At 43.9% G+C, this 26,769-nt stretch overlaps 7 protein-coding genes across 7 annotated transcripts; 1 reads left to right on the forward strand and 6 right to left on the reverse strand.

Moving 5' to 3' along the window:
* Positions 1 to 334: 334 nt before the first annotated feature.
* EAF02_006779 (uncharacterized protein) lies at positions 335 to 2,550 on the reverse strand (the record flags this gene model as incomplete). The annotated part of the gene is made up of 3 exons (XM_038902827.1): positions 335 to 530; positions 580 to 1,258; positions 1,311 to 2,550. The coding sequence occupies 3 exons, from the start codon at positions 2,548 to 2,550 to the stop codon at positions 335 to 337; spliced, it is 2,115 nt and encodes a 704-aa protein (XP_038757148.1).
* A 1,373-nt stretch (positions 2,551 to 3,923) lies between these two features.
* Positions 3,924 to 4,166, reverse strand: EAF02_006780 (uncharacterized protein; the record flags this gene model as incomplete). Its single annotated transcript, XM_038902828.1, has 1 exon — positions 3,924 to 4,166. One exon carries the CDS (start codon positions 4,164 to 4,166, stop codon positions 3,924 to 3,926), a length of 243 nt encoding a protein of 80 aa, XP_038757149.1.
* Positions 4,167 to 5,018: 852 nt separating this feature from the next.
* Positions 5,019 to 6,322, reverse strand: EAF02_006781 (uncharacterized protein; the record flags this gene model as incomplete). The annotated part of the gene is made up of 4 exons (XM_038902829.1): positions 5,019 to 5,666; positions 5,699 to 5,733; positions 5,802 to 6,072; positions 6,233 to 6,322. The coding sequence occupies 4 exons, from the start codon at positions 6,320 to 6,322 to the stop codon at positions 5,019 to 5,021; spliced, it is 1,044 nt and encodes a 347-aa protein (XP_038757150.1).
* A 3,502-nt stretch (positions 6,323 to 9,824) lies between these two features.
* On the reverse strand, positions 9,825 to 12,017 carry EAF02_006782 (uncharacterized protein; the record flags this gene model as incomplete). The annotated part of the gene is made up of 4 exons (XM_038902830.1): positions 9,825 to 10,049; positions 10,196 to 10,381; positions 10,453 to 11,935; positions 11,995 to 12,017. 4 exons carry the CDS (start codon positions 12,015 to 12,017, stop codon positions 9,825 to 9,827), a joined length of 1,917 nt encoding a protein of 638 aa, XP_038757151.1.
* A 5,266-nt stretch (positions 12,018 to 17,283) lies between these two features.
* Positions 17,284 to 18,219, reverse strand: EAF02_006783 (uncharacterized protein; the record flags this gene model as incomplete). Its single annotated transcript, XM_038902831.1, has 1 exon — positions 17,284 to 18,219. The coding sequence occupies one exon, from the start codon at positions 18,217 to 18,219 to the stop codon at positions 17,284 to 17,286; it is 936 nt and encodes a 311-aa protein (XP_038757152.1).
* A 1,201-nt stretch (positions 18,220 to 19,420) lies between these two features.
* EAF02_006784 (uncharacterized protein) lies at positions 19,421 to 22,577 on the reverse strand. Its single transcript, XM_038902832.1, has 4 exons — positions 22,220 to 22,577; positions 21,965 to 22,161; positions 20,921 to 21,914; positions 19,421 to 20,810 (listed from the first exon to the last, which is right to left on the reverse strand). Exons 1-4 carry the CDS (start codon positions 22,400 to 22,402, stop codon positions 20,427 to 20,429), a joined length of 1,758 nt encoding a protein of 585 aa, XP_038757153.1. The 5' UTR covers positions 22,403 to 22,577; the 3' UTR covers positions 19,421 to 20,426.
* Positions 19,669 to 20,190, forward strand: EAF02_006785 (uncharacterized protein; the record flags this gene model as incomplete). Its single annotated transcript, XM_038902833.1, has 1 exon — positions 19,669 to 20,190. One exon carries the CDS (start codon positions 19,669 to 19,671, stop codon positions 20,188 to 20,190), a length of 522 nt encoding a protein of 173 aa, XP_038757154.1.
* Positions 22,578 to 26,769: the final 4,192 nt, after the last annotated feature.

The following is a 26,769-nucleotide window of genomic DNA, read 5'->3' on the forward strand; positions in this document are numbered from 1 at the left end:
CCTTTTCCCCTTTCCCCTTCCCCCATTCTTTTCGGTCGTAAATCTTATTCTTGTATTATATCTTGGGAATCATGCATAGTGACTTTGATCTGTATTGTATATGCTCTTTGAAAGGGGGTATCTGTTTCGACAAAAGAAAACGGGTAAAAAAAAACGTTGGTGGTAGATAGGTGTTAAAAACAAGAAAGTTTGAAAAATATCCTCCATCTGATGAGGTTTCCTCCGGTGGCAGTAGAAACCAAAGGTAAAGTAAAAAAAGGCTGAAGCTTAAAATTATGATCCATCAAGCTCCAAATCTCAAATTTGACATGTGATATATCAATTCGATGTTTAATCAACGAAATGATCTGAAAGATTTGTGGGTAAGAGGAGAAGAAGTCAGACCCCTCTTCTCTCTTGCAGACTCTCGCACACGACCGTTCCGCATGTTTGGTGTTAGGGCACAAAAGGCACATATGTAAACCTTTGGTAGTGTCCTTCGATCTGGGATATTGACACATTGTCCATGAAGCCAATTCTCACAAGACTCACTTGAAACGAATTAGACAACGTAGGCTGTAACAGTAGTAGCAAACTCACCATTGGATCATGAAAGAGTCCCCCTCCGCATTGTTACAGATACACCGAGTAGTACCACTCCTCGAGCTGGATGGTGTTGCTCCATCGGGAGAATTATTAGAAGACGAAGTATATTCTGCATAGCGACCTGGTCGAGGGGTTGTATCGGAGTACAGGCGGAGATGTCTTCCATTTTTTGACATTTGTTGATTACTTCGACGCTCTCTGACCACCTTCCGCAAAGCAGAAGCTGCATCTCCGATCTTGAGCTCATCAAGTACCGTTTCTGCCTCACTCATTTCATCGATGCTCGTGTGCTGACCCGAGGACCGACTATAGCCGCTTGTACTTGTGCTTGGTCTGCGAAAGTCACTAGAGGAAGCATCGAATAGATCAAATCTGGGTGGTCTCTGCTGAGGTAGATTGAAAGAGTTGTTTCGACTTGGAATGATGATTGGTTCGTCATCAGTAGAAGAATCATATTCTGACTCATAATCGATGACTTGAGATGATGACCGTCGCAAACTTCTCACCGATTCATCGTCAACAACAACAGTAGCTCGACCATTACTACCAATGGCGAGCTTGACATCTCGTCGAAGTTTTGGTAATGCAGCTGGAGATTCAGGAATAGAAGTAAGATTTGGATGACGCTGCTGTTTCACAGGAGATAAACGTCCCAAGTTAAAGCGTGGTGGTTCTTGTCGAGAATGTTAGCTTGAAATCAGGGAATAAGAATATCCGAACTATACCACTACGACGTTGATCCCTATTACTCTCACTGACACTCCGTCGAGTACCAGCCCGTACAAACCCCTTGACTGGCGAGCTAGCAGTTCTCCTATCTATTCGATACCCCATACTACCCTCTCTGAAACTTCTTGATCGACGAAGTTCTTCTTGCTCGCGAGTATATTCTCGAACTTGATGTTGATACGGTTCGAGTTGCTCTAGATTTCGAATCGGACTAGTAGTTGCTCTTGATTCTGGCAAGATCATATTTTCTAATCCTCCTTGGGACGTACTGCCTGTACTAGGGCGACTGTATATTATACCAGGATCGACCACGCCATGAAAATTCTCCATGGCTATTGAATTCGAGGTTGCTGTCGCACTACTAAAAGCTAACAGTGGAAGTGACGTGGGGAGTGCTGAAGTTATTGGTAAGGAAGTTTTTGAGGCTATCTGTCTATGTCGTTTGCGGGGTTCAGCTTCAACTTTGGATACGCTTGATTTTTGAGGCGATGGATTCACTGATTCTTGAAACATCTGGTTGTTTCGTCCCCAATCAATAGAACTGCTTGCCCTATGACCTTGTTGGAAAATACCCGCTGAATCGGTTGAGAAATCCAAATCCATACCATCCATACTAGTATCCCATATTGCTTTATTACTTGCAAAGAATGGGGTTGATACTGGTGCAGTTATTGGATAACCGAATGGATCCATAGCTGTTGAGGACTGTGCTACCAATTGAGGATGGTGATTATTTGAGTCAGAAGACTCAAAGCCATTACCTTGAACTGGAGCATTATTCGATACATTGAACATTTTTGGGGCTAATTTCCTAGTACCTTTTCCAATAGAATGTGGAGGTGTAGCAGTTTGACCACTGAAAGGATCACCCAACCTTTTCTTTGACTTTTGGGGGGTCTTGGAAACATCACTAAATCGTGCTCTGGAAGCAGGTTGCGGGACAGTAGTAGCAGATATCTGTTTGTTGGGGGATGTGGTATGAGCTATCGCAAACCCAGAATTTGGTGACAATTGATGCATGTGCATTCCCATATCTGTCACCATATCTCCCTCAACATTATAATGTCCATTGTGAGTCAGGGATGACAGTGCTTGAGCTGTTGAAGTATCAACAAACGGCCGTTGCCCATTGACGAGACGCCCAGGTGTTGCGTTGAACATAGAATAATCTTCTGCAAATTGTGGGGTCCATCCTCCCTGGCTCCCTTCATAACTTGCTTGCTGCTCCCAACTCATTGCAACTCCTCCCGTCCGCCCTTTTGAAATGGGGTTCGAGAATCAAGTCTGGCCAGCCTCCTTCTATACTGCATACATTCAGACCCCAGTGTTTCAATCCTCTTGTTGATATGACTTCTGATCCAATCACTCCAAAATCCCAAAGCCTTTATCAATTGATAAAAGATATTTCCTGATAACAAGACTTTTTCTGCGAAGTGGAGCTCTTTGAGTTTTGCTTAGCAAATGTAATCCTCCTTGATCTACCCGCAGCCAGCCGCCCGCTCCCGAAATGATGGGTTCCCGAAACTTGTTGCAGAGGCAGTTGAAGATAACTCGATGGGAAGGACTCGATATAGTTGCAAAGCACTATTGGTATCGAGGGCGTGAATAATTTACAGCATGGCAAAGATGTATATCTGTTTGATTTTTCTTGAAGCTGGTTTCACATGTGGTCAGCAAAGCTTCTGGGGGGTATTCAAGAAGGGAATAGTAGATAACGTCAGTACTCACCAGAACAATCAACAGACAATTGCCACAACAACAGATATTTTAAAAGAAAGATGCCAAATCTGAGGTCAGAGGTCGAAATTGAGACGTCTACTCCAGCTACCAAAATAGCGGGGATTGTTCCAGGCAACCGGAAGGTATATCCACACTCAATTCGCTACAGTAGCTACTTCAGGTGCTCTGAAGTCGGTGTCAGAGTCATACAAGGGTTGTCCAATCCAATCTAGGGAAGATCTCTTGCTCAAATAGAAGGTACAAGATCATAACGAGCTTCATTAGCGATGGTTGTAAAACATTACAATTAGTAGAGCTCTGGTCTATAGTGTTGCTCGAGGGATAGCACCGTACGGAAAACACCAAGACCTAGGTAGGAGGTATGTTGGAGATCTTCAAGTGTCTAGATGGTCAAATGAAAGTGGAGGCAAGCCTTCTTTGGTCGGAGATGCTGAAGATGGCGGTATAGAAATGGAGTGTTGCTGGGCCAATTCAACACCAGACGCAAGCAAATTAAAATAGTGTGAATAGTGCAAAGACGGCGTGAGAGTGAAGAGAAAGTAGTGGGAGACAAATCAAGGAAACTTTTTTCGACCGAGCGAACGAAGGGGGTTTCCTTCCCGTTCTGAGATATGGCCGGGGCGTTTGAGCCCGATAAGTTTGGGGGGGGGGGGGGGGGGTGAGGGATCTGGGCTGAGAGGAGCAAATGAATGGATAAAAATCAAAGATTACATATTACCGTGAGACGAGAGAGCGGATGAATATAACGATGGGATGGATAGTTCAATTATAATTATATCATAGATGTAGATGGATGTAGATATAAGAAAAGAAAAGAATATAAAATCATCACGCGAATAGATCATGTTGTCTCCGTCTGTAATTACGAGCTATCTACGAGTATCTAGGTACAATCGTTGTGTTGTATTGACTTTGAAATGGCGCCTTGGCACTTCGACATCGGCCTGTGCTCCAGAGATACAGGTACCTAGCAACCCATTATCATCATTATCATCATCACCGTCATCACCATCATCACCATCATCACCATCATCACCATCTTCACCATCTTCAACCATCTTCACCATCTTCACCATCTTCACCATCTTCACCATCTTCACCATCTTCACCATCCTTCACCGTCATCATCATTATCACCGTCATCCACTTTAAACGGCCCTGAACGTCCGTCCAATCAGTTTATGCTATCTTTTGAGGGACAATTATTGATGAATCTCCAAATTTCCAATCTCCAACATCTCATATCGTGATTGGTGATATTTTATTTACAACTTGCTGCGTACCCAAGCTTCTCATACTCTACACCATTCTTCTCTATACCAATAGTGAGCCAGCTTCTCCACGGGCCAGATACTATATCTGCGATGCAATAGATATCGCGTATCAGGATAAACGCTCATCTACTGCTGGTCATGTTGGCTACACATATTTGACGATTGTGGGTGCGATGTCAAATACATTCATGCAGGATGTTATGGTGAGGTATGTAAGTTCGATTGAGTTCAGACGTGAGAGAGGAAGATGATGCATGTGTATATTAGAGAAGCTTTTAAACTAACAGCATCTGTGGGATAAAGCCTCAGAGTGGAGATAAGGTCGCTGCAAATGCTGACAGGAAACTCATGAATCACTCTTGTCTGGTGGTAGATGAGGAGTACAAGATGGCATGCTATGTTCTGCTCTCTGGACTTTGAGGTTTCCATATTCGTGGACATCATGTTCACAGGAACTGTCTTTTTCATTGACGGGCTATTCCTCCAGTTCAGAACGCTCCTGAAGTTTGAGTATCTCTCGTGGTATTAATACATGTTTAGTACACACTCCCTAATGCAGCGTAGGATTATGAGGTGAGTACCTAGATAAATGGTTGGTACTCCGCTATTCCATACGACCTCCATTGTCAAATGGTAGTCATTAAAGGTACTTTTTATGTTCTCAGGTTGCAAACATTTGCCACAAAGTACTCATGTCATCTCTTTCTCTTGGGTTAGATTTTTGATTGGCATCATCTTCAAAACATTCTTCGGTATCAAAAGACCCATGGATCCAACCCCGTCCCAATAAGGATCTGTCATGATATCAACCATTTCTACCCTCTTTCCGGGGTCTAAATGCGTCATTCTGAGTATCAATCTCTTTGCATCATTATCAAGATTGGGATAATCAGCTTCAGTCCATTGCCCAAAAGGTTCATACTCTTCAGCTCGCTCCTCATCCTCTTCAATCATTTTCCAAAGATCCTTCAAGAGCTCGCCTGCTTTCTCATCATCCACATGCTTTGCAAGCGCATTCGGAAGCGGCCCAAAGTTCGAAAGCAACTTGTCCAAGATCACCCGCTCCAATTCTACAGATAGACTATCAAAATCGAGGTGAAAGAGTTCAACCCCTGTGAGCACGAACAGACACTGAAAAGAGCCATATAGTTGGAAACTGGGACTCTGTAAGGATCGAATTTGACTTGCCAAAAGCCCAAGAGAAAGCACCTCCGAATGCTTCCCCATTGCCCTCCCCAGTTGTCCTTCTGGACTTTGCCACATCACTTTTCCTATCTCATGGTTTAGAAGATGCGTGCCTGTGAGGTACAAAGCACAATCTAAATCGCCCAATTGCACCTTTTCAAGGCAAAATTGGTTTCCATATTAACAAACCAGTCTATGAAAACGTTGTCGGGCTTCACATCTAGAGTATACGAATAAGGTCAGGAGAGAGCTCTGGGCAAAAGTTGTGAATGGATTAAGATAGCCAACCAAGATGTATCCAATTTCTCGCGTGCATATCTTTCAATGCCAGGCCAAGCTCTTTGAGGATGGCCTTTCTTGCTTGCAAAGGAAGAGGAGGACAGTCATTTATCATTTCAAGCACGTTGGATGTGGCATAATCGTAGATAAGTACTCGGTTCTCCTTGTCTTCATCTACACGATGTCGTATTTGACGAACTTCGACGGATTCCTTTTTGAGCTCTCGCGAATGCTCAAATATCGAGCGGGTAACAGGCTTCAATACGAAGGCCATATTATCCTTTATACAGCCTCGCTCAGATCAGCCTGGTACAGCTGACCATCTTTGCAACGAGAAGCACGCCAAATTGTGATCTCTGAACTCACCCAGAGGTCAGATGGATGTTGAACTCCGGATCTTTGTTTAGGTGTTTGTAGATAACACGAACCGGCTTATATACCTGACTGGAGCGGCCAACGAGTGTTGAGATCATTCTCACACTCTTGAGAGGACGATTATGATTTACAATAATGTAATCCACGATTAACATTATATAAGAAATCAACAAAGGTAACAGGAGAGGAGAGGAGAGGTCATCAATCTCTACAGGTTTACGATGCTCGATAATAATATTGTTGTAGAAGGATTGAGTGGATAGATAGAGATTGGAGTGTCTTATACTAAAATACAATAGGGATTGAGGTTTCTTTACTAGGTAATTGTTCGAAAAGACTCCACGATGCGCTACATAACCCATCTCTAGAACAACAGTCGCCCAACATCAGGCTTGTCTCATCTACTTAAGTAACTAAAATACTTCCAATGAAAACAACAATCGTTTTGACTACTTGGGCAATGTTGACCTCAGATTATCGTACTGTCTTCGCCAGTTTCATTCCAAGAAAGGGGATACTGAATCATTAGTCCATCGCCATTGTAATGCTGTCACAAAGCTTCTTTTTGCCTTTTCTTGAATACAGCCTAATGCACCTAAGAGCGCCTTCGTGAATCTATGTCCAATCTGGAGGAAATACGCCTTTTCCCAATTACAAGCTCTGTCCTGGTTATCTAATGATCACTTCTTCTAAGCCCTCGCTCCAATCCATAACTTCCGCTCCTCTATCCGATATCTAAATAAACGATATACAATTCTCATGATAAAACGGCACAGCAGCCATCGAACTTTCGCGAGATTCGTCACGATAAATTGCTTGTTTACTCATCTCGACCAACGCATGAATTGACGTCCAAGTCTACACACCTCTAGCGCCTTCATCGATTCTCTCTCGGTGAACCATCGGCACGACTTTACTCCACCGCACGAGCCGTTTAACTACAACCAACGTCAAAAAATCCAACATCAAAAGATACCTTGATCTATATTTTCTCAATATGAACCACACAATTGGTACGTTACTTCTTCAATCTGAAGTGATTGCATCTACTCCGCATCCTCCATCCCGCTTTCATCCCATGATCCACACTCGCATCCTTCTCCGGATCTCACGGTACTGTATGATATCTTGCCCACCAGCACAACGCATAAATCTCCATATCACTTTCCCATCTTCCTTCCCTGCACGATTACCATGACTATTTTTTCGCCATCCTCGATCCCTCCAGAAATCTTCGTCCCCTGTTTTCCATTTCCTTATCGAGACTCTCTATCCCGCCTTATGACTCTTCTAGCGTATAGCACATCTCACACCCTGTCTTTCGTACCATTTCTGAGTTCTCGTGGACATCTAGTTTCAGTCCGGCTGCTTCAAACCCTGTATTACGCCATCTCTTCCGAATTCTTCTAGCTTTCCAGCTAAATGTGTTCTACATTATCCACCCTTCCAAGATCCGACTACTCTAAGCCCTATATCCATATTCCTGCTAAGATCCCCCATTACCTATCACCACCATTCCCATCATTCCGACTTACCAACCACCTCCATATCTTACACCCTTATCCCTCAACCATAACACACTCACTACTAACGGCATAACCTCTCAAACTCACCCCAACCCACTCCATCCACTTCACGCGTCCAGTTTCCTCGCACTCGCCCTCGACTCGCACCAACCCCCGAACCCGTGGAATTTTCGGACGAAAGAAAAAAGTCCCTTCATTCTCCAATCTCTATCTAACAGCCACACAGTCTAAAATCTTAACTTCATACACTCTAACGAGTTCAAGTATCTTCATTATTATCATTTAAGCACTTCTTCGAAGCACCTCACACACCCTAACAAAATACACCAAACATCTAGAAACATATTATACGCGTCCAATGAATAGCACTTCCTTTATCCACTATTCGCCATCCGGGATAGTCATACGGGCCTCTAAAAACACAATACATGACATTGACTATTAGTACATACGAGCAGAACACGTGTGAGCATCCAACAAGTTGATCAGTTAAATCCGAAAATCCATCATCGTCCACAACCCCGAATCATTGCAAGCCCTACGATCCAGACCCTCCCATCTCAAATTCCAAGATCACCCAGTAATGCTACGGCCCGTCTGCTCACTAGATACCTACCAACACAACCATATAATCAGCTCATCATGTGATATCACAAATACCTCATCAATAAAATCATTCGATCATGACATCTAGATCGCCATGGTATTATAGGTAGACATCAATAACAAAAACCAATACACACCATATCTTTCCTCTCCACCAATCCCCTGCCCGATACCCCGAGTTTTGTCCCTGCTCCCCTTCCCAGTTCCCTTCCTCCCTATTCCTATTGCCTGGTATACCCCAGCGAAGGAACGATAAAGTATAGTATTTATGGTATTATTCCTTCGCATACAAGCGAGTCATACATATATACATATATACATGGTATCTTGATGTCTCGATTGGGAAAAGCTGAGTGTGCTGGGTAGGTAGCTGAAGTGGAAAAAAGCATTGCGATTAGAAAGGAGAGCGAGAGGGGTATCGTATCTTAGTATCTACAATCGAGAATTAGGTAACACGATGGGAAGGAAAGTGCAGTCGGTGACAGTCAGTCAGTGTATGCAAATTAGATTTTACTCATAGATCTTAGAATTGGAATTTGAGAAACAATCTCCTAGCTGATCCTGTCATTCCCATCTATCTATCTATCTATCTATCTGTCTATCTATTCAAAATTTCAAATGTCCAACATTCAACATGCAGAAAGTTGAGACTCAATATAGAAAACTTAAAAGTATATTTCTCATTTCATGTTTCAAACTCCTAAACTAAATTGGCCATTGCACGCCTGGCTGTCTGCCTCGCGCCCGCTCATGTTGCATGCAAGCGCTCAAATCTCATGATAGGACTCTACTCTATCAAACCCATCGCTATGCTACCTAACCTAACCTACATGATGCTATATACCGCCCACCCAGAAAAATCCCCATCTCAATGAAATCCCCAAAGACAAAACCGGTACCCAACCCAATTATTTTTTCCTCTTCTGTTTGCGCCTGCCTTTGCCTTCCTCGCCTCCCTAATCTTCACTCTTTCTGCATCTTCAATCCCCGTCTGTTTTCTCCTTTCTCGTAAAATTATAACACACGCCAGCCTGCAGATACTCGTCTTGTGCTTGTGATAAAGCTTGTACTGTGAATATGAAAGAAAGCCGTTTTTGTCCCCCAAGTCCAAGTGTTCCTTTTCCTTTCCCTAGCTTGTCTGTCCTGCATCCGCCATACCTTTCCTGGACCATCCCGCCAACCAATCCCCGGCCCAACAACCGTGCTCCCAAAACGAAAGTGGAATGAAATAAGTGAGAGAATAAAGATGCATGGTATCCCGCCCGGCGCCTTACTACTGGATCTGTAACTGAAAATCTCGTTGTCTCCTGCTTCTTAGATGCTTGTCTGCCTTTCTCCTCTGTTGTCAAAATAAAAGAAATAAGATCGATCAAATAAAAAAGTATAGTATGTGTTTCAATAAAAGTAGAAGAAAAATAGAAAATAAAAAGTCTTTCATCATGTACACCAAATCAAATCATGTAAACACAAACTCGCAGATAAGAAGAAAGGAGAACATTGTAGATGGAGAAGAAGACGAAAATCATTATATCATAGGACTCAAGTCATCTATCGGACTACCTAACGCTGACTTCCTCTGATACCGAGGTGTCGAAGTAACACTAGGTGTCATTGGTGAAGATTGGTGCGGATTCGAAGTAATAGAATCGTGAGCTTTTGATTTCGCCATATTCGAAGCGCCGAGGGCACGAGAGTGACTAGATTCACGTCGGCGTTTCGGTGCATCTTTAATCTTCGGATGAGTGTGACACTGTTAATTATTCATATTAGTCTCAAGTTCATTTTAATTGATAGGGCCAGAAATTATCAAGAACCCACTGATTCCAAATTCTCCGATATGAAGTATGAAATACGATGTGTGCTCGGACTCTTGAGGTGAGAAGATATGAAACTTACTTTGTAAGCATGTCGGAACCAAGTGGTTCCCTTTTTCTTGCTACTGACTAGAGCCACCCATTCATTACAGCTTCCACACAGACCCTCCCATACATCGGGATTTCCGTCCATGCGTCGCGTTTCTTGCGGCTCTTGAAATGGCTGTCCAGTTGCGGCTGAAATACCATGTGTGAAACTTTTATCATACTGTAGGTCAGATGTTAGTAACGGTTGGGTTTGAAAGAAAACTTTGGCCTAAAGCGCCGGAGAATACATACCCAGAATGCGCTGTTCTTCAGTACGAGCCATCTTCCTGGTTTGCAAATGCCACACCATCCTTCTCTCTTGTTTCCATGGCCCCGCACCCATCTTGGTGTGTATAAATCTCCGTCAAACCGTAGTTCTTGCTCGTGAGGAATGAGATCAGGATCCGATGGGTTCATATCTTCTGGCGGAGGTGCCAACTGCTCTTCATGTAAGGACGCGTAAAGATCAGGGGGATCACTCAAATCAGAGTAATGAGTATGTAATGCATGTGGATCTGCGTTACTTTGAAGCATGCGGAAGAGACCGTGAGAAAGTAAAGGAGGTGGGGTGTCAAATTGATGGGGCTCATGGTATGAATGAGAAGGTAAAAGCATACTATTCCGTTGATAAGCTAGGTTGTTGGCCATCATAAATGGATGTTGTTGCGTCTGTAAGTTGACCATGTTGAGAGGCAAATGGGGATTAGATATCGTTGGTGAAGAATGCCGGGATGACATTTGAGGTTGGTGAGGAGATTGAAATGATTCTTGACCCTGATGGTAGACGAATGGAGAAGGGCGTCTACTCGGTGCAGGAGCGTATGATCCCGTAGACCACCTCTTGCTTCTATTGCTATCCATATTATATGGTGCTGAGCGCATACTAGGCCGAGGTGAGGGAGATGCTCTGCCTCTACTTTGAGTTCTTACCAATTCGGATCTATTTTGTGGGGTCATTCTAGGGGATGCTACTGGCGACAATTGTGTTGACGACATCAAAGAATTTCTATTTGATAGAGGCGGATACTCTGAAGTGAAAGAAGGTGCTTCTGACAATGTAGTTGAAAAATCCTCGTATGATGGCATTTCAGAAAGAGCCCCCGTGGTTGACAATGTGAAGGAAGAGCCAGACATCCTCCGCGAACTCCATGGTCGCTCCAAACTAGGTCGATCAGAGTCCATTCCAGGTCCACATCTCAGATCGAGAATTGGTACGGCCTCGTCCGTCGTATAAGCTTGGCCCATGTGCATGTCTGTATCCAGACCTTGCATTTCCATACCGTCGTCACAAGGTTTCGTGTTCCAATGATCCGTGAAATCGAATTCAGAGAAAGCTTTGCTGTTGACGGAAACAGTATGATTCTGATGCTGTTCACGGTCGCCAACCGATGATTGTGGAAAGAAATCTTGATGAACTGCATAATCTTGAGAAAGCCCATTGTGCATTGGCTGCATTGGCATCGTCGAAGAGTCCCATGCTGGTAAAGTATAGTTGCCCTGCTCTGGCATGCAGTATGAGAACCCCGTCTCATGTATGGTGGCAGGACGAGGTCTGATGGTTGGATTTGGTGGTGTTGTTGTTGACCACATACCTAATCCTATAGGTTCTTGCTTCATAGACATCTCGTTGGGATCCATGGTAGAAGCTGGTGGAAATGACCGTGGGGGACAATCTCCTCTGAACTTGTTATTTTGATTAAAATCAAAAGAAGATTGTGGTTGAAAAGAATGGCGGCTAGGGCTAGATGTAAGTAAAGATGATATCGGAACAAGGGGTCAATGTGGGTTTCTCACGATTGCGCCTGGCTTGAATCCATGACAGTAAATCAAGTTCAGTTGACTATAGTTAAGGGTCGATTAACTATCAGGATCGTCGTCAGCGTTAGATAGTTTTGTAGAAAAGAAAGTATTATATAATGATCCACCGATCCGGGGTGTCGGCAAGGTCGATGTAGGTCCGGGAGGGATTATAAGGATTTGTATGTAACTTCAACAGATATGATAAGATCCGAGGGATGCGCAACTCTGATATGATATATGTAGGGAATGCGTAAAGTTTCCGGTGAAACGAAATTGGACAACGATGTCTCGCGATGAGAATATGTGGGTATGGTTACTATGTATCTGCAAGTAGATAGTGTCGGGCAGCGGAAATGAGTGTGATGAGTTGAGCTATGCACTTGGGGAAAAGTAGTATAGAAACAAACTCGTTTGGTGATCGACGTAGCCTGGCTTGAAATTTATGAGAGCCAGCTCCCAGTATATAGATGAACGAAAAGCGAGATTAAAGAGACCTTAAAGGAGTGACTGGTCGAATAGAGCAGGAAGAGTTGCGATTGGGACGACGCGAAAAAGGTGGAAGAGGGGCAGTGCAGAGATCCATGAGGTATAAGAAAGGGAAAATACTTGAAATGGTCGAGGGACGCCTGTCGTGATTTGCAGCCCTGCCCGGGATCGGGATGTCGTTCTTAGACCCATGCCAGCGTCGTTCCTGATACAAGCCAAACCTCACAAAACTTGTGTGGTCGAGACCTGGAAAGTACGCTTTGCCGGAAAGGCTTGGCTTTGCATGGGTAGGTGAAGTGGGGGGGGGGAGAGGGAGGTGTGGTGGGAAGGACAGATGAGCTGTGCGAATAGTAGCTGAAGTTACCTAGGTAGTATCTAAGTGGGTTAGTAGTATTTAGCAATATGAGTGAGCACAATTGCACTTGGTTGCAGTATCGAAGTTGCAAGGCTGCTGGTTGGGTCTAGGGACTGGTCCACTGCCGCTGACCCATCATGGAACGACATCATTCGATATGAGATATGTATGTGTGTATGTGTTCATCCAGCAAGAGAGTTTAGAGGGCACTACGAGTAGAGGGAGGTGGCTTGTCTTGCCTCATCCGACGCCACTACACTTTAAAGGTGCAGTATCTGGGGTAAGGCAGGTAGGCTGAGGGAGTATATAACGATACCGTCGGTCCCACATAAGGAAAGTTTTTTCCCTGGAGGTTGGTGAGAATTAAGCTACCATGACGATGGCGACGGTGGTGACTCTGGTGCTTGTACCACGGTGGTATTGCACAGTTGGATATCGACCTGTTTCCAATTATTTTCATGAGCCCACGGACTATCCCAACGGGGTGCTATGGGGATGGATTTGTAACGTCTAGAGTAACCTCTAATTGAGGCTTGTCAAAAAAGTCCGAGGTCAACCGACAACCAATGATGCCCGAAGATGGCGTCGAACGAGGAATTGACAAATGCTGTTTGAAGTAATTAGTAAGTTTGTGAGTGGTGAATGGCAAAGTTGGAAAGTTTGGGGTCTCTTTTCTCCACTGGTGATGAGCAGATGGTACCATGAGTAGATTAGTCGGACGGGTAAGGATACTTCGTAGATTAGAAACTAGGTTTATGTTTGAGGATCATTTTTCACACGGAAACAGGGGTGCTCCACGATTTTAGCTGTACAACAAAGCATATCAGCCCTAATATGATATAATAGATCATGTATGATATATAATATATATACGAATAAGAAGAATGCTCAAACCTAATTGTCTACCTAATCGTTTCTATGTGTAAGGAAGAAGCCTTCGAAAGGATTAGGGATCCTCGTATGGTCGACGTGTAGTAAAAGTAAATGATATTGGTCTGGGAGAGGGGGGAGGGGGGAGGGGGGACGGGTCTGGAAGTACAGAGGAGATAGGTAATTCCTCATATGTACTGTATATTGTATGCTAAGTATATCTTGGCTGGCTAAAGTGGCACAGAAGTGATAAATCCCCAATACTCAATCACCAATAACCAATCATTATTGTTTATCATTTATTTAACAACGGCTTTTCAATCATTTCCACACTTGAAAATCCGACCAGTGTATCTATCTATTTTAAGCTAGACGTACAGTACCGAATGTACCCCTTCATCAATGTGAATTGATGGCTGACAGAAGTAAGAAGTAAGACGATATAAAAATAATTACTGTCATTTTTAGCAATCCCTAAATTAATCTTCTTTCCCAATAATCACCGTGTCTAGCCATCCATCCCATCCTCCCTTTTCTCATACTTTGTTACTTGCATCGTCTCTCGATACTCTCTTGTGAAATAGACGAAGTAAGAGATTGTAAGAGAACCGAGGATTCTGATTTGAAATAGTTTCAAATTCTCCAACGATGAAGCTTCAGACTTAAGAATCTTGCTCGCTCTCTGTCATTGTTTGTACTTCACCGCTCCACAAATTGAACACCGCCAGAATCTCAACTCGCACTCTTAATTTCTTAAACTCACTTCAGAAGTCCTCATCTTGGCAAGTTTCCATCATCCTATTGCAATAATCCATGTATCGTGCATCCTCGGTAGTGTTTGAGACAAGCATCATGAAACTTTAAACAGGGGAAGACCCAAGTAAGAGAGGTAAGAGATTCGAACCAATTAACTTGATGAAGTAGACGTCCCGAATGAACCGACTGTCAGTCTGAGGGTAAAAAAGCTAAATCTTTCATACAAACTAAAACTAGTAGGTAAATACTTTAGATGAAGGGGAAACATATCATCATATTCTAAAATATCGTATCTACTTAGTTTGTAACAAATTGCTGACTTCCCTTTTCTTTCTAGCTATTCTCTGTCGTTGAAACCAATTTGATTAACTGGCTGAGCGACTCACTAGCTGAGGAGGTAGAGGCTCGCTCTTTCCCTCTTTCTATATCAAATCTAGATACCGATTGATGCCGAGAAACCTTGATACCTGTCACATAATAGTCGATTAGTCGGCGACTGTAAATCCTCTTTCCATCTCTCACTGTACTGTTAACCAGGATTCCGATGATCGATTAAATGTCCGATTCGTCATACCTCAAATAATATGTGGCTTGCCTCAGCAGCTCCTCTCATCCCGGCCCATCGATCACCACTGACAGCACAGGCAGGCACGGATATTCAATTCTATCCCAATCCCATGCCAATTCGGCTGGCCTCGTCGTTCGTTACGGGCACATTAATATATCTCCTGGCATGCGATCACTGGTGATTGACCGTATCATGATGTTAAATTCGTACTACGCCATGAGCAGTAAGACTCGAGAATAACAAGAATGGACAACACAACGAGACTAATCTGTAGGTAGGTATATCCCATTCATTGCTGCAATTAGTCTCCATCTAGGACGCTCAAAAATGTACTTCTCCCAAAACGGAAAAGTTATCGAGACCTGTCAAGAAGGATTTCTAGCGTAAACGTATAGCGACCGTCATGATACTGTCCACTTCGCACTATACATTACTCCGTAGATACGAGGCAACTAATAAGATATCCTCTCAGTTCGGGGTCAAGTCAGGTGCCCGTTTTGAGGCAATCAAACTCTCACACACTTTTCCAAAATAAGGTTACTAAAGACTCTTCATCTAACAACCTTCTCATCTATTTTCACATCCCAAGCGTCTAAAATCACTTGCCTCAATCTAACCTTTACGGAAGCACCGTGGTTTCCCAAACAATCCCCCGCTATGACCCTTTTCTCAATTCATCCGAAATCCGATCACCCGCTTCACTCCACTTTGTCTAATCCACCCAGTACCTGTTTCGGGACTCAGCTGTTTCGTAGGGCAGGGTAGGGCAGGTCACTAGCTGTAGCTCTAGCCTTTTCCACTCGCCTACTGTATCATCCCGTGCACCGCCTACCCACCTTATCATTCTAGAATTCTCTGATATCCTTCTAGCAGATAATCCTTTCGCACTAAACCTCAACTCATGCGACTGGAAGGAAGGCTATGATGTATCTATTCCAAACGGTCATTGCGATTCTGTCATCCCGTCTCTCCGCTAAGAGACCTTAATAGGTATCGTTATATCCAAAGATGTCATGTGCAAATCTACTTCGAACGCTATCAGACGACAACATATCAATCTTTCTCAAACCGCGAAACGACATCACTTCTCGAAGGCAAGACGAACATCATCCCATGTCTTCACTGCCACACCGACCCTACATCATTCCTTCCCTTTCCAGCTTCCATGCGGGGGGAACTCCGATTCCCACATCCTTCACACTCCCATTATCCACCTTTCTCCCTTTCGAGCACACAAGCCCAAGCACTCATTACAATTCAATTTCCACAGTCGTCCCGATCGGTACGCAGAATTCATGCAGATATACTCGACTCGGGCGTTTATCTGATATCTTCTCTCCACTGTGGATTACGTTGTCACCCCTATCAATATAACGCATCTAATATGAAGATCAACCCGCCCTACCCACTCACCCATGACCTCCCCCTGCTTTACCTTTCCCCCTTGCTCCCCGGGAGAAAAAATGTATCGATGACGCTGGGTATGCGCGTATCCTTCTCTTTCCCTTCTCGAATTACGGGGGTGTCAAACATTCAATTGATTGATCACCAGCTAAATTCTAATCTACAACAAGTAAAAGCTTCCTTCCTGATACCAAGTCTTCGAACACCGACTTTCCCCCCCCTTTCTTCCATTGTTTGCAAAACATTCCGTCAGTACCTTTTCGTTCTAGGATCGCATACTCTCGTACTCCTTGTGCAAATCCTCCAAGCCCCGGATGCTTTGATGACGGGAGCTATACTATGTACCGTGACGAAACTCCTCACAGCTATACTTGTGTTCATACAATACTACCTACCCTCCATCACACTCAAACCCAGTGATGATGAATACATGTTGCCTCAAGTGATAGGGGTTCTGCTTCTATTCTTATCAGTGTCAATAATTTGCTTATCTTCATTTGTATAGAGGCTGATACTTGTTGTATCTACCCACGGTACTGTGTTGGATTGTCTGCACACTATCCAGGTCAATTCGTTTGAAGTGGCTTACGCACTGGCTCATACCAGAAAATAGGCTCCCATAAAGTATTCTATAAAAAAGTGATATTCTTTGTATAAAAGTACTTTACCCGAATATCCTTTGTAGCTGTAAATGTATCAGTCTACTGCTACCTAATCATACACAATCGTACACCATCTTATCGAATTTTCACGTCTGGTATCGTATCGTAACGTATCGTATCATCATATCTATCGTAGAACACATGATCCCACTCCACCAAACCCCCAGCAACCCCAGTAAACTCTACTCCCCATTAATCCTCCTCCAAACTTCCTTTTCCCCCTCACTCAACTTACTCCCGGCACTCCCAACCCACCTCTTTGCACTCCCCCAGATCCCCTCCTCCTCACCCCCACTATTCACCCCACCTACACTGGCATTTTCTCTCCTCTCATTCACATCCATTGCTCTCCTTTGATCACTGCTCAGTTCAGCCGCATACGCATTCTGCACGTATCCCGGTGGATGCTCCAGGTATTCAACACTGCGTCGCTGTCCATATCCCTCGTTTTCCTGCCGTGTACGATGAGCATACGCATTGCCAACAGAAACCGGTTGAGGATGCATTGTCCCATATGAACCCGATGTCTGAGCTGCCGTGTTCGCATCCATCGTCATCGTCGTCGAAAACGGTGCGCGGGTGACGCTTGGCGGCGGGATCATCATCTGAGGGGGGTATTCTGTATGATTCTCCACCGTCCCAACTTCCCCCGCATTTGGATTGGGTGGCATCGAAGGAGTCGCATTGTGATTGACAACATATGAAGACCCCGCTCTGGGAGGCGGAGGCACAAATTTAGTTTGCGATGCGAACGTATTTCCCGCGAACCCAGCAGTCGGCTTGGGGAAAGCACCTGGTTGGGGTGCAGGCGGTACATCGGAATCTTCTTTTATCGTGCGCGTTGGCTCTGGTTTGGCCGTCGTAACTGCAGCTGCGGGGGGAGGGGCGTAACGTTGCGAGTTTGCAAGCCCGGTAGGAATGGGCACGGCAGCTGCGGGTTGCGCTCGTGGATACGAGGAGGATGAGGGTAATGTCGTGGTGGGGTTGCTGTTGTTCAGAGGTTCTGATAATGATGCAGGCGCGGCCGTTTCAGAGGATGTTGAAGGCCCGGTGGGAGGGACAGGAACACCCGATCGTGCATTTAATGGTGCATTGTTATATCGCGGTATGCCCGACATTTCTTGCGAATCAAACAAGCTTCTTAGATACAAGAAGATATCTATCAGGTTCCTGAATGATACGTGGATGTTGTCCTTGGGATATATTTCTGCAGGATCGGAAGTGTTGATGTAGAATGTAGATGAGAGGTGAAGGAAAACTGGTTATTGGTAGGTGTGTAGTTGTTCGTTCTTTAGATTGGGTTCAATTGGTATTCTCGCACCGGAAATATGTAAGTTTGACAGGTTGGTTTGACAAAGTAGTTTTAGGTTCCAAGATGTTGTACCTTTTGTGTATCCAAGTAGGTGCCTGGTAGGCTGTACTTTTGTGTTTTGGAACGAGAAGTGGGTTATATCGTTGTCCCACCTGTCAATAATTTATTCCGACGGGGACGGGGGTGCAGACTGAATCAAGGTACGGAAGAATATGACTTTGAAATGTCACCGTCGCTTTAATTATTAGATAGATAGGTAAGATTGACAGCAAGATGTTCTTGTAATAGATTTGTACGGAGTATGGCATCAATCAGGAAAAACGTCGCATGTTGTGCTTTGATGACGTTCGTCCTTGGAGGAGATAAACTGGGGAAGATCTACAGGTACTAAGTAAGCTACCTAGGCAGGTACCTACCTAACTGAGTATGAATGACGATTTTACTCAATTACTCCCGTTGGGGAACATTAATGGAAAATCTGTCCCTTTATCGATTTAATTTCTTTATACTGCGTGAGTATGAGTACCCAGTAGGTACTTTACATATATCAATCATACTTCACACACCGAACTTTATCATTCTTCCATTGTCGAGACCATGATAGTAGTCAGATAAATCATTAAATGACTAGAAACAAAATCATGTTATCAATGGAAGGTTTGCAAGAAACAACAAATCTCCTATATTCCGTTCCGAGAACTTTGTACAGCCCGTTCATTCAGATAATCGAGAGAAGAATACTTCCGATTCCGAAGCTCTAGGAGAGTATTGGGCCTAGCATCTTTTGATTACCTGCTGAGCACACACATGTGATCTCATGAGCAACTGCAAAGAAACGTGACGGTTGTTGTCATGCTCTGTCTCACCTGAAGGTTCTTTGTGCACCAACGGCTGTGTTTATTTCTCATAAATTAAGATTGACGAGACGAACAAGAGCAGAGAAGAAGGTTGAGGCTGTCATTAAACCAAGGCAGCTTCAAAGGGGGAAGAAACAGGAATTAACCCCAAGCACAAAGAAAGGAAAAATGTCCCTCAAAGAGTGTAGAAAGATTATAGAATGTGTGAGCAAGTATGTAGTGACTGTTTTCATTTCTTTATGCCTGTCTGTGTCCTCAAGTACAACCACAAAAAATTTGACAACCTTTTTTCTTCTTTCAAATAACTCTCAGGTACCTTATAGTTATTGCATTAGCTGCTGTTTAGACCTCAAGGGCTTTTTGTCTCTTTTATAGATCAGTACAGTGTTCCTGTCAATATGAACCCTCAAATTTCGGATACGGCCTACAAAGATCCAGATGCATGTCCAAAACACGGCCACAACCTCGAATGGCGCACATGTCTACAATGTGATACTATCAAGCTGTACAATCAGAACTCAACAAGTTTTATAGATCTCGGCGGCAAATCCAGTCAGGAGTGTAATCGGCAATGTTCGGAAGCAAAAGGGCCAGCGATAGAGAACTTCCCGGCGGAGGATCCTTATGATTCTGACTCATTTGACGGTCCCAGCAACTACTTCGAGCGTCATGCTTTGACTCCCAGCGATGACATGGGTGTTTTCAAAGAGAAATTATCGAAGCCCAGCAAGAGATGCAATCGTTTGCACAAAATAGCAAAAACCAAGTCTGGAAGCGCGGAAGGGAATGTTGAGAGTAACATAGAATACCTTCCACTATCTGAAGAAATACCTCAAGAGTCTCGAAATGGATTATTCAGAATTCGAGACACAAACGAAAAGTCTAGAGCTCGTGATCGACATGTCAGTTTCGCAGAATAGGCTCGATCAAGGCGTACTGATGTAGTAGGTCTTGGTGTCGCCTGATATGGGGCTAGATTGAAGGACATTCGAAATGAGATAGGTAGTATTGACACATCCTTTTCAGATTATAATAATCATTATTATTATTAACCCTACGATATATAAGAACTCTTGGGCACCCTGTGGGAAATCTTACCAAGCGCATGTGAAGCGAAGGCACAAAAATATTGATGCCGCAGATCAAAGTGATGAGCTCATCGATATTTTTGAGCTGTTCTGATTTCGCGGTAAACTCCTGCTACAATGCCAATAACAAGGAGTATGGCGTTGAATATTGCCATCATGTAAAATGGAGCACCCGTGGAAAGATTATCGAAAAGGTAACCACCAAGTTTTGTAAGTAGTAGAATCGCAGCTCCTCCGGATAGAGAGTAAACACCAGCTATAGAACCTTTGAGATGGTTTCTTGAAGGATTCTGATGTAATGATGGAGGCGCTATAAGCGGTGCTGTTTCGGTTGTTATATCGCGTGAGTCTGTATTCTCATCGCTTCTCGCATCTTGAAGCTGGGACGATAAATTGTAGCCGCCTTCATCACCAAGTACACCCCTTCCTAGTAAACCAAGGCTGCAAACAATCTGTACAAGATATCAAGTTAGCTTAGCACGTAAATACATCGTGAGACGGAGCGACATGTATAGCCGATGATGAATTTGAAAACTCAGAAGAAATGCGTCGAGGAACTCACCGCTCCTATTTGACTGATGCCAATCAAGGCGACCAAAACAAATACTATAGGACTTCCTCCTCTACCATCAATATTCTGTGGTTCAGGGCTAACAAGCTGAGCAAAACCTATGTATCCAATCACACCAAAAACGCTCGCTGTGAGAAGTGGTATATTGAAACGACGGTAGCGGTCTGAGAGATAGCCAAATAGCGGAGCACTAAGCAAAGCGACCAATTGAGATGCTCCAGTCAACTCGGCGGCAAGAACATATGCTCTACGGCATTCTTTCTTGAGTTCAGGTGATGGATCATTTGGAGATCCTTGACAGAATCCATGTCCAATGAAATATGAGTTAATATAAAGTGGAATAAAAAGTGATATGCCAACTGAGGAGGCACGTGCGACAAATCCTCCTAAATAACCAAGACCAATTTGTGCATCTTTAAACCCTAAAATTGTTGAATCTGATATTAGTGTCCAGTATGGCTGAAACTTCTCCGTGTCTTCTCGTCCTCCAGAATGTCCCACAGTATCTCTGGCTATTGGTCGACCGAGAAGTAGGCGCCACCCTTTACCTTCTTCGCCTGCCAAGCCTCGGAGACCAATAAAGCAGAAGCAAGAAACCATGAGTGATACAACTCCAACCACATAAAAACTATCGGCCACCGCTTGGCCTTGGGATACCCCTTTCATCCGCGAGAATTGCGCTGGCAATGGCAAAAATGCAATCAGTGCCACAAGTGCCCCGCAACCTGTAAATAATCCAACTAAGCCGGCCAAACGCGGGGGGCTTGATCCGGTTTGCTTCATGGATTTTGAGTGGTCGCCAAGGGGGGTCCCACGTCGATCATTATAATTGGTAGGGGTTATGGTGATCTCGGAATCTATAGACTCAGTCGCAATACTATGGCGGACGTTTTCCGGCAAGGCTGATCTCGATATAGGGGAACTCTGCGAATCGTTGGTCTCTCGGGCAGACATTGAAGGTAGGATTGCGGTCACCATCGTCGCACTCCAATCTCGGTTAGCATGCGCGTATGATGTCGCTCGGAATGAACTCACGTAGCAGCTCCCCCCACTGAAAAGAACAATCTCGCAAGTAATAGTTGTGGGAAGACATTCTTTGCTTGCACGAATAAGATCAATGCAAGGCCAACAATGAGGTACCCTAGAACGCAAACCACCCGAACACCGAGTCTATCACTAAGAATTCCCCACGCGGGACAAGCTAACAAAGCAACCAATTCATCCGCAAACCCCTAAGAACGAGTAAGTATTTTCAATTCCTAAAGATAATTGACATTTAGGGTGTCGTACGAGATTGCCCACCAGATCCCCCACGCCTTCCTTTACTCCAATGAGATCAGTGATAACGAATGACACGCTACTATTGAGAAAAACCAGAAAGGAGATGGAAAAAAGACACACGGCCAAAAGATAAGTCACTGCTTGCGCGTCTGTTGCCCGAGAAGCAAACGGGAGATATCTAGATACCGACATTTTCCCCGAATCGTGTGTATCCCGGATAGGTCGGAAATATTCAACGATGGCTGGTTATCATTGCCTGACAATTTAGAAGGGGATTATTAGAGACCAGGTTTAGGATCCAGATGAGATAAACTGCAGAAAGGTATCAAGATGGGTATGTGAGAGTGAGTTGTATAAGATGTATGAATGAGCTGTATGAAGAAGAATGTCGAAACTGGAAGGTGCAGTGCGTACCTAGGTTAGAGACCACTAAAACGCCCGCGTCATCATCATTCGTTGATGATATGATTCAATAATTACCTAGTAGGTACCTGCAGGTCACCTTGTTGGCTTATGTAATGTGTATCAAAACACGCTAATCGATGAACCTCACCTCGAGTCTCAGACAAGCTTTTTAGTCTTTCATATGTGTAATCATATAATATGCGAATATGTGAATGTGTATGCTTTTTATCCGAATCGCGGAATTGAACCATCACAAGTCTGAGTGCCGGCAGTTTCATTCCCCTAACCTGACTCAACATTTAACCACTATACATCGTATTCTTTACCGCACGGCACGGTGATACGATTGGGTGCCACGTACATATTAGGAGACTGGGCACTGAGCACTGGGCACTGGGAGCTGGGAATTGGTCATTAAGTAAGAATCAATTCAAAATCCAGTCTGTGGCCTTCGGGGCTGAGATCCAAAAGTCCAATTTAACGCTAATGAACACATTTCTGCAGCCACTGCAGGCACATCCGCCACACTTCAGATATTTTAAAGGGGTGTCTTCCCATGCAATCATATATCATCTCGAAGCAGATCAAGACCTGGATCTTATGATCAAACCCCCTTCACCGTCCTTAGCCGAGTTCGAGAGCAAGAGTGGACCCGCGGACCCTATTCTCTTACAAGCAAAGCATCAATTGATATGACGGTACTCAGACATCTGCCGAGGCTATTCATACATTCTTTCCCGATTTCTGAACATACAATAATCTAGCCAATGGGTTCAGATTTGGACCCTTGACTCGATGTGGATAGTGTCTGATGATGATCCTCAAAGAAAGGAAAAGAAGCCGATGGTTATTCTAGGCCTCTACAGATTCCCCACTATCCGGAAATTTTCTCGATCTACAACCGTACTCGGCAAGCCTATGTTCGGGATGCCGAAGGAATGATGCCCGAAGCCGATGAAAGTCGGCAATAACTAAATGGCATGTTTTTCTGTCAATTGTGTATTGGCTACGAGGCTACGAGGTATATTTTCAGACCCCTATTCATGGAAGTAAGGCCAAGCCTTGAAATGGTGCCAGACAGCCGGAATGAACTCGAATGAGGGTCCGTCTCATTCTGGGTATCACACATGGAATGACATGGGGTTAAGTCAAGAATCATCAGTTCTTTCACCCACCCTTGTTCTGATCCCACGTATGCGTATGTGTATGCGTATGATCACCGAATGATTGCACGTTCATTCCTACATATGCTGCAACGATGGATAAGTGGACGGACCATAACATTATACGAAAATCACCGAGCTCCTGCAATAGAGCACGCATTATGCTTTCATTTTTTGGGACACCGCTCTCCTGCCTTGCTTCTCTTTTCTTCCACACTCTTTTCCATAATCCGTCATGCAGCTGCGGTGTTGCATAAATCATGGCCGCGTGATTCATGAGCTGTTGGGCCGCAAATCAGATATCTCTATGTAGATAGCTAGTAAAGGAAGGAAGGACTTGGGTCCATCGTTGTGTAATTTGAAAGGGGTAAGGTGATAGGAGGGTCGCAGGCATGAGTTCATGGCCAGCAAGCATCAGAAAAGACAAGCAAAAAATCCTCCGTGAAAATATAGTAATCACTTCTTACCTGCAGTTCTTGTACCTTAATTTGACCGACACAAATAGAGTTTTGATTTGATTCGACGAAAAAAAAAGAAGAAAAAATACACACCTATCAAATAATCAAGAAAGGAAAATGGCCAAGATGAAGTTATTGATATTATGATTATGATGGTTTTTTTTTGAAATAAAAATCGAACCAATCATTGCCTATGTTGCCTATGTTTTATCAATCTCAAACTTCTGGAAATGTGATGTCTCTCGCATTCAATACTGCATTTGTATTGTCATTTGTTGTATGATATTATCAGCTGATGAGAAGGAGTACGAAAACGTTCCAACAAAATCGACCCGGTTGGCTACCGCTTTATGCAAAGATCTAGATATCACGGCTTCGTGCTCTCCTTGATTGAAATCTCAAAGGTCTCGCCTTGAAAGAAAAGCGGATCAATCGAATTCTGTACTGCTGCACAGTTGACGAGAACCTGGCTACAACTCGCACGATAGATATATTGTATGTTAAAACTGACGACTGCGATGCACGATGCGACCATAAGTATCTATGTACCAGGTTTTCGCAAAATACAAATTAGCCGATTGTTACTACCGCACCGATGTGTACGATGTAGCATTGAGTGGACAAGATTCACGAAGTGGAACATCTCGGCAATGTACCTCACTCACATACAAATTTTCTGAAAGTTCGATGTATCGCACGGTTCCTGCACTCGATCTGAGTAGAGTGTATTACCTCATGGAGCATCATTTCAAGGTCATTGGGGAAAACAGGTTCCGAAAGAGCACAAGGAGCGAGAGGGCAAAAGACCAAGAGACCCAAAGACTAGTCCGTATGGATCGATGGCATCTGTATAGGTATTTGGGGGCGTAAAAATCCCAATGATGGGTTTCGCACTTGAGTAACCCCAAGGCAAGAAAGGTGATCAATCACATTCCACGATCTCTAGGCGTTTGTAACAATCCGCATAAGATGACAGACAGACAGCCTCTAAAGACTGCAAATGATATGCCACTGACTACATACATACAGACTTACAACCATAGCAACATAACATACATACATACATACTGACTGACTGACATACATACACATATGCATTTCGAAATATCTCCTCATAGGTTTTTTTTTTCAACGGTTCTCACACCCCTTCTTATCCTTTTCCAAGGATTTGTCTGGATGGACCTTTACCCGTCACCCTATGTCCACTTTCGTTTTTGTTTTTCCTCCTCTGGCACATAGGATATGCAAAATTCAATCAAACTCAAAATTTAGTCGAATCGCCATAAAACCAATCATTCGAGAATCAATCGTATTAATCAATATTTGAACCCAAGGTATTGACCAACTGCCTAGGTAGGTAGTTTTAGTTGTTCGGCCGCCCCTTGCCCTGCGCTTATCGGACAAAATCGACAGAAATGAAGAGCATGAAAGTTGACAAGTAAAGTAAAGTAAAGTAAAGGATAAATAAAAATAAAAATGAAAATAAAATCAAAATAAAATAAAATGGAAATAAAATCAAAGATAAAATCAAAATAAAATCAAAATAAAATCAAAATCTCCACGCGTACAATATACTCCCTCTCGATCATATTATGCATCAAGCAAGGTAGAGGGATTCATCAGTAGGCAGGTAGTTTTGGTTGGTAGGTAGTAGAGACTCGGGAAGTGGAGACCCATGGTTTGATAGTAAAATGGAATGGCTCGATGGGTAGGTAGAATAGCACGGTACCATAGCGGAACCAAGGACAGTTGGGGGAAAATAAGTCGGCTTGGTAATCCTAATCTTCGACTTTAATGATATCGTGACCAGAAATCGAATCACAAATCTTTCCATTTCCATTTCCACTTCCACTTCCATTCCATTTCCATGTCCATGTCCATTCCCATTCCTACTTCATCCTTACAAAGGAAGCTGGTTACTGTCCGAGATCTTCATGTCAAGGCAACGAAACAATACTTCTTCTTTGCCTCCGCCCCCGCCCTCACCCCCGACTCGTTTGAGCAACCGATAAAACGACATGGTAAACATCCCATTGGAGAGCGGCTATGAGCTCCCGGCCGCATATGTGGCCGGGCTTCGTGCTTCACCAGATTTTGTGCCTCAAAGATATGCCCATTTCGTGCCATCACCCACATCCCCGGATCATATGTCTCTGATGGGAACAGTTTTACCCGGCTATGGTCAAGGAGTAAGTGCGGTGAGCGGTCACATAGCAGTGCATCAGGATCTAAACCATCGGATGGGACTTTGATTGACACGTCTTCTTGGCTCGAGCTCGTTCCTTTCGTCGGACACCTTTTCTCTCCCCTCAATATTTTCTTGCTCATGTTAATGCTCTCATTCTCATACTCATACTCATGCTCATGCTCATGCTCGTGCTTGGTGCTCTCATACCATACCACGCAATCGGGTCAATCAATACAGCACACACATTCCTTTCACTCTACCCCTTCATCAATTATTAAACGACCAAACAAATGCCATGAATGTAAGTTCGTGCTAACCACTTTTGGCGAATTACTAACTAGTCAT

Source organism: Botrytis sinoallii, assembly GCF_014898435.1.
Source record: "Botrytis sinoallii strain Bc 23 chromosome Unknown BSIN_011, whole genome shotgun sequence".
Taxonomy (NCBI): domain Eukaryota; kingdom Fungi; phylum Ascomycota; class Leotiomycetes; order Helotiales; family Sclerotiniaceae; genus Botrytis; species Botrytis sinoallii.